The sequence below is a fragment of the Octodon degus genome, unplaced genomic scaffold, assembly GCF_000260255.1.
Source record: "Octodon degus isolate 3935 unplaced genomic scaffold, OctDeg1.0 scaffold00094, whole genome shotgun sequence".
NCBI classification, from domain to species: domain Eukaryota; kingdom Metazoa; phylum Chordata; class Mammalia; order Rodentia; family Octodontidae; genus Octodon; species Octodon degus.
The window spans coordinates 9,798,442-9,806,228 of record NW_004524670.1 but is presented as its reverse complement, the minus strand read 5'-3'; the positions used below and the strand labels follow the sequence as shown (position 1 = coordinate 9,806,228).

At 47.4% G+C, this 7,787-nt stretch overlaps 1 protein-coding gene across 5 annotated transcripts in view; it reads right to left on the bottom strand.

Moving 5' to 3' along the window:
* Positions 1 to 7,787, bottom strand: part of Akap2 (A-kinase anchoring protein 2) — a 553,389-nt gene that overhangs the window by 226,371 nt on the left and 319,231 nt on the right. For all 5 annotated transcript variants that reach the window (XM_023722921.1, XM_023722923.1, XM_023722922.1 and 2 more), the window contains 2 exons: positions 3,010 to 3,124; positions 2,153 to 2,174 (listed from right to left, as the gene is read on the bottom strand). In XM_023722921.1, the coding sequence (XP_023578689.1) occupies positions 2,153 to 2,174; positions 3,010 to 3,124 (137 nt within the window). The remainder of the gene's footprint in view (positions 1 to 2,152; positions 2,175 to 3,009; positions 3,125 to 7,787) is intronic.

Sequence of the window (7,787 nt, the reverse complement as noted above, 5' to 3'; positions counted from 1 at the left end):
AGAGAGAGATGGGTCTTGGTAGCTCACAGTCTTTGAGATAAAGAACAAAAAGATCAACATCCCAAACCCTCCCAAGTGAGACATGCCTCAGTTTCACCCTCTAGCTACAGAGTGACCTGTGCATTGACTATATTCTTGAAATCCTGTGCTTTTCCTTTTACACTTCTGTCTTTGCTAGTAGTTGTGGTGTGACAGGGCTCCCAGGCTGGGCTAGATGCACAGAGGGCAGGAACCAAAATCTAGTGTGACAAGTGAGACTGTGGGGAGACTCTTCACTAGGATCCCTAAGACTTTTGCAGTCTCCTAAGCCTGAGCAAAAGGTGATGCAGGATGGAGTCTTGGGTGACTTTCTTCATACCTGCCCTTCTCATACCAGTCCTGATCAGCATGGTGCCCTGCTCAGAGGAATGGGCGGGAATGGTGGGATGGAGTGTGAAGGCATGAGAGGAGAATTCAGGGTGTGGATGGGAGAGACAGCGATGGGAGTTTGTCCTGTGGCTTCACTTCTGGTTGTTAAGTCACAGGTTATAGGGAGGGCTCCAGGCCCCACAGTGTCTTGTCAGAGGCAGGACATGCAGGCTCCTTCCTTCCCCTCACTATCAGGGAGAAGGCAGTGAGGTCCCCACGTGAGAAGGGAAGGAAATAAAGAAGTGAAAGTGTAAAAGGCCAAGGCGTACTCTTCGGGAATGTGGATGTCTGTGGGTCAGCATCCCAGACTGGCCCACACTGGCCATTAGCTGCACTCTATTTTTTTTTTTTTTTTTTTCGGAACCGGGGATTGAACTCAGGCCCTTGCGCTTACAGGGAAGTGCTTATTCCACTGAGCCGTCTCCCAGCCCCTTAACTGCACTCTTGCTGATCATGCGGAGTCTGCATTCTTCTCCATGCTGCGCCAGGGACACCTCCTCCACCCAAGCCCAAAGCATGAACAAGTGGCCTTCTGGTCCATCATAGTGTGGGTCAGCTTTTCTTGCTAGAACTATTACAGCCCTCTTCTCCTAGAGTCCTGCTGGTTCCGCCCTGACTTGTTCCTGCCTTGTGCTTCGGGAACAGGGGGTTTAATTTAGAACATTCCCAAGGATCTCCCAGGAAGCTGGGATCCAGGTCCTTGTTTGTCATTTGCTCGGAGAAAAAACTGTAAACTTTGACTTTTCTTCCCCTGCATCAGAACTATCCTCAGTGCAAATCCAGAAGAAAAAAAAAAAAAAAAAAAAAAAAAAAAAGATATATATCATTGCACCTTTAAACTGTTCCCCATAATTCCCCAAATAAAACTGGGAAAACACTCTGTCTCTTGAGCCCCTTCTTAGTCTAGAGGCTCGCCTTGTGAGTACCAAGGGCACGGGCTTCCGACCCTTCCGAGGCATTCTTGCCTTTGAAAGCAGATAGAGGGGGCATGAGAGGAAAAGTCCTGTGTTTGCTGCTGAGGTCAAGGAAACTAATGATCACAAGTTCATCCCATGCCCGGGGAAGGAGAGAAGGGGCCAGGACAGAGGAGGAGATGAGGAGGAAGAGCTGCTCCTGGCGGGTGGGCGGGGTGCAGAGCCTGGGGCTCTGCCCCTCCCCCTGGTGTGCTCTGACCCAGCCATGTGCATGGGAGGGAAGTTCTGAACGGCCCCATGTCCTGGAAGGCTAGAGAAGCTGGAGTGTTTTGATTCAAGAAAAGAACGAAGGATAAAAGGTAAGAAAGCAAGGGAAAGGAAGGGCAGAAGAAAGACCAAACCAGACCAGAGGCCTTAGAATGGCCTTTTGTAGTTAAACACCAAAAGGTTTGACATGTGGTGCATATTCAGGGTCTGACCATCCAGGCAAACAGGCTCATTTCTACAGCACCTGGTCCTGACCTTGTTAGCGCATTTCCTTGCTCAGCTCCTCTTAAGAAATGCCCAGGCGGCAAGCCTTTGGGAAGGACTGCGAAGGGGAACAGCCAACCCGGTGTGTAACAGAGGCAGTAAGTTCAGAAACAATTTTTGCAAGAGACAGTGAAGACCAGAAATGTGGACCTCCCCTCCGGAGCCCTGCGGCAGTGCTGTCCCTTCTGTCCGAAGCCCTGACAAAGCCATACATCATGTTTCCCAGCCAGCCTGTGTTGGTGAGACCCACTTAGCAGCCGAGGAAGGAGCCATCTACAGTCAGGGCAGAGCACACTTACCTCCATCCGCGGTGGACAAGCTCTGCGGAAAGAAAAGCAGGGCAGAGCGTTACTATGTGCATGGGGTGCGGATCTCCATCCATTTCCCCTCTCTTCCCACCAAGCCCTGCCCAAATCTGCGTGCTCTACTGGGAAAATTATCAGGATCCCTAAACTTAAGGGCACAGCTAAGGGTTTATCATTCATACCTTATACAAAATTTCAATTCATTTATAAAGAAAATCATTTCACCAAATAGCCTGGGTTGTGTTGAAGTAATACTAGAAAGTTCCATCTTAAAATTAATTTCATGGGGCTGTTCTATCACTGATGTCCTGCAGCAACAGAGGAACAGAATGGCCTCAGGGATTCTCTGTTCTTTACTCCACGGTCCCATTCGTTTTTGCATACAGCAAAATGTCAACGTGTCTACACTCTTCCTGATGGCAGTGCATGTACATTAGCTATGGTGTTGCTTCTGACTATTTTATAAAGAGAATTCTCCAAAACTGAAGTGTAAATAAGCCAGAGGGAATATGTATAATTTGCTTAATGAGAACTGGATTCAGAACACTGGAGTGCAGTAGGGGAAGACTTTTTGGGCTTTAGGCAGATAATGGGTTTGGACAGCAGGTAGTTGGGGCTAATATGATAGCTCCTCTTGATGCTTCCTGGGCAAGTCAGGGGGCCCAGACCTGAAGACAAGTGAGACTCTCGGTCTCAGGGATGGCACCTGCGGCTCCTAAAGCTGCACCCAGGACTTGTGGCCCAGGCTGCTCCTCCATTCCCACAGCACTCAGACCCCACCCAGCCCCCCAGGCACCATTTCCTAGGGCTTTCTTCCCCATAGACAGAGACACCATGTTTGTTTTCTTCACCTTCTGAAAGTCCTTGAAGGATTTTTCTGTCTCCTTTAGCTTCTCTAGGATGATTTGCTCTTTGGCGGATATCTGGGACTCTTCACTTTCAAGAGCTTGTATTTCCTGCTCCAGCCTGGAAGACACACAAACAGAGGACAAGTTGCTTTATTGTCCTGCCATCTGTGGGCAAGAGAGCAGCTCCTTCCGGCTGAGCCACTGTTGTCTTCCTGGCAGGCTCCATTTCACATTATGCTGAGGAACCAGGCCAAGGTTTTACATTACAGAGCATCCTGTATTTCCAGCTTTGTCACCAGGAAGATACTGCTCAAAGGACAGCAACCTCCAGGATGCCTCTACTAGTTCATAGCCCCAAACTTACTACATGCCTTGGTGTCCCCACTCCAAGTCCATCAGTGTGCACATTTCTTATTCAGGGTAGATTATGTTTACATCCTGCTGGATGTACTATCTGGAAGCAATTGCTTCACATTCTTTTAGCTTGCTCTGGATAACGGCCACACTCTCAGCATGGCCAGAGGGTCAAGGGCCAGTCTTGCTCAAAGGAGAAGCATCCCTAACAAATGGCAGGTGGCCAGAGCCCTTGAGAGCCTGCTCTCCTCTCCCGCAGTGGTCTGGCTTCCACCACTGAAAGAAGAGGAAACGGAAGGAGCAGACACAGCTGTCCCTATGGATCTGCAACTTTCCTCAGTCTTCACAGCCATTGTATATATTTTCTGAAAGGAAAATTCCAGCACAGCCAAAAGTCTCAGAGACTTCCAGAAGAGCAACTACAGTTATGCTTTGGGGGAGAATCTCAGCATTGATGTTCTTCCAGTAAAATGATAGGGATAATCATCAGCTTTTATAGGGCTCTTATTCTGTGTTAAGAACTGAACTAAGAAGTCACATCAGTTATTTAACTTTCCCAGTGACCCTACCAGTTGGGAATCCCCATTTTACGGAAGAGACCACTAAGGCTTGGCAAGGTTAAGTAACTAGTTTGCTGTTGTAGGGCCTTGGCACAAAGACATAAACTCAGAAGTCTAAATCTCCATGTGGGTTCCTCAGCTCTCACTTACTCCCTGCCTGGTTCACCAGTGTATGCTGGGAGGCTGGTTATATAGCTCAGCAGCATAAGCAACTGCCTGGCAAGCACAAGGTCCTGAGTTCAATTCCTGGTGCCAAAACCTGAAAGAACCAGTGTATGTTGGCATGGTAGGGTGGGGCTGGGACCCAGCAATGCCTTTAAGGATTATGGAGGGACCGATATTCCCTGACTAGAGGATGCCAGACTGCTGCGCTGCTATAGTTCTTTTTCATCTGACTTTGCTCTTTTATTTACTCATTCATTTGGGTTTTTTCATGGAGCAATACAATACAGGATGCATTTTATAAGATTTTATAATGAATTACCCAAAGAATCATATACAAGGAGTGCAGGAAATCTGTCCACATACTAAAGACCAAGGGATCTGGCTAAAGACCTGGATCCCAATATCCGAATCCAGTTGAAAACCTAAAATTCATAATAATGCCACAAGTCCAACTGGAGGGCAAAACCCCACAATAATATCTCATACAGGCCCACTTTATAGATCTGCAGTGGGAAGGCCCAAAGGTCAGTGGTGGAAGCTAGAAAGTCTGTGCCAGTAGGATGAAGGATCTGTGCCAGCAGGCTGAGGGATCCTAACTGGAGCCAGGAAGCAATGCTCATGGTACGAGCGAGAGGTTCCCCAAAGTACCACAGCAGTCCTCAGCAACAGTGAGGTTCTGAGCCCCTCCAATGATGAAGAAAGCTGAGACCCCATCAGGAAAGCCGACACGACAAGCTTCTTTAGGAGACTGAGCTGTGCACTATTTTCTCCTCCAGAGTCAGGAAACAATGCTCAAGGTAAGGACCAGAGCTCTCCCAAGGTGAACCACAGCCTTTCTCAGTGACAACATGGTCCTGAGCTCCTCCTCCTCCAACAACAGTCAAGTTCACCAGGAAAGCCAGCATGATAAGGTCCTCCAGCAGAACAGCCTGAGAGAACCAGCAGCTTCCAACAGCTCTAACAGTTTCTCCAAACAGCTTCCCAAGCAGCTTCCCAAGCAGCTTCCTTAACAGCCTCTTATGCTGCTGGGCACAATCCTCAGGTGGGCCTCCCATACCCAGCATCATGCTGGTCCAGTTCAGCTGGGCGTAACAAGCTGACAAGCAGTTGACAATCCACCATGCTCACTCACTCACTCATCCATTTTTATTTCTGGATTCTCTACCCTTATTGTGCTGAAACCCCTGCTGCAGAGTCTCCGTCTTCCTATGCTAATTATCTAACTTGTTCTTCTCCTCCTCTACTTTCTAATCTGTTCTTCAGCACTGGCCACCAGACCCCTCAGAGTTTGAACTCAAATGAACAGTTCAGAGTGAAATCTCCTGAGAGGTAAGGAACATCAAGAAAAATGAATGGATACACTGTACCCTAAGAAGGCTTCTGTGTTTCTTTTCTGAGTATCAGAAAAATGACCTCTGGATGGGGCAATTTTGCAGCAATGATGTTGGATTATAAAGGCAATGCTAAATCCAGTGGTATCGCCTCCAAATGAGCACAGCTGCAGAGGCATATAACATTTTATTGAGAGTGGAAGTGGAGTCTCACAGCAATGTACAAGGCCCGCCGCATCCAACCTCCAGGAGCCATCTGACCTGCACGGCCACCAACCTGCCTATTTCACTTTAGGTTTTGCCCTAACAGCTGGCCTATCACTCCTTTGTGCCCCGTATTTCTCCCCTCTCCAGGAAACTCATCACAAACTTCTAGCCATTCCTATGGCTTCAGCTCAGATGTCCCTCCCCCCATCCCAAGACTTTCATACACTTCTTTCATTTTTTGTTTGTTTTATCTTGAGGTAGGGTCTTGCTATGCAGTTCCAGCTGGCCTTGAGCTCACCATGTTGCCCGGGCTGGTCTTGAACTTGCAAGGATCCTCCTGCCTCAGCCTCCTGAGTGCTGGGATTACAGATGTGCACCGCCATGCCTGGCTCTGAACATTTCTTAGCACATTATTTTGGTTTCTCAGAACGCTTACTGAGTCTAGCATATGCAAGAGCAGCAGTTCTCAGCTAGGGTGATTTTGTCCCCCAGCAGATACCTGGCACTATCTGGAGAAAACCTGGTTGCTCATCACGCAAGGAGAGTGGGGCTGGTATCACTGGCAGCTAGCAAGTGGAGACCAAGGATGCTGCTAGACATCCTACGAGGCACAGGACAGTCCCTAGAATAAAGAATTATCTGGCCCCCAAACAGTAACATGCATTGTTAATTCCCTCATTTAGATTACAAATTCATCAAAGAGAGCGCACACATGCTCAATGCAGTATGCTGAATGAATACAATACAACAAAATCCAGCCAAGTTGCACAAAGGTATGTCCCAGTCAAGATCAGGCCATCAGAACTTCTGAAACCAGAGGGTGCGAGCTTTGGCAAGCTTTGGTGTGAGAGGCTGTGAGTGGGCTGAGATGCAAATGGCATGTGGAAGACAGAGGGATGATCAGTGGGAAGGCACAAACATGGAGAAGTGAAACTCCTTGGCTGTCCCAAAAGTTCGGCAGACTGTTGTACACACACCTGTGTAAATTACTTGGGTTGGGATCCAAGGAGAGGGATATGCAAATGCAACAGGGCTAACAGCCTAGGATGGCTGAATGACCCATACGTTGGGCCAATTCAGTGGGTGGGAAAGGTCTGGGTTCGGGGTCCAGTGATTGGATGATTAATTCCCAGGTGGCTTCTAAGCAGATTTTATTTAAATCTCGAAGGACAGAGTTCCTCAGAAGATATTTAGGAGAAGTTGTAGATTACATGATTCTCAACAATACTCCTCATTCTATTTGCCTCTCTGAGAAGAATACCAACTTCCCTCACCCACTAATGTTGATTTTAGTCATGTGTTTGCTTTGGCTTCATGACGGATGGGCTATGTCTCCCCTGAGCTTGCCTGTGGGTGTAACCTCATTACCTCTGTTAGCCAATGAGGTGTCAGCGGAAATGATCCAGAGAGAACCCTTGGAAAGCAACAGCCCTGCTGGGCTTGCCCCCTTACCTCAGCCAGTGCTGTGAGAAAACCTCTAGGCAACTCCTGCCCTTCCTTCAGTATGGGGCTCAGAAAGAAAGTGCATGAGGAAGACCTGAGCCCAGCCCACAGCCAGAGAAACACTCGGCTGGAGTGAGGCCATTATCAGAGTGGCTTGAAAAGACCAGTCTAGATCAGCAAGCACGTAACAAGCAGCCAACACAGAAGTCACAGCAGAGAGGAACAACTCTCAGTCTAAGCCAGTGTGACTCTGAGGAAATTTATCATACATTATGGTGGCAATCATTCAATGAGACAGGTCAGATCAACAAATCATCCTAGTTACATGAAATATATACACACAGATGCTTGTATGTACAATCTTTGATTTACATCTGTATTCATATATCCTAAAAAAACTTGAAGCTAAAAGATTGAGAAGGTCATATACTAGCTGGTACCTCCTTCCCTGAATCATCAGAGAAACCTAGAGGGAAGCATCATTCCTTTGTGAAGATGAAGACTAAGAAAATAACACCTGTGGCAGTTATTTTCTTGATTGATTGCAATGTTTGACCTTTTTCCAGTTTTAAAAAAAGTTATGTATCACTTATGCAATCAGAATGCTTTGCTTATGAAAACAATCAACTGCTTTTAAAAATTATTTATTTATTTATTATTTTTTCAGTGCCTGAGGCCTCATCCTGGGAAGGCAGGCCCTTACAGGGTGTGGTATAAGAAG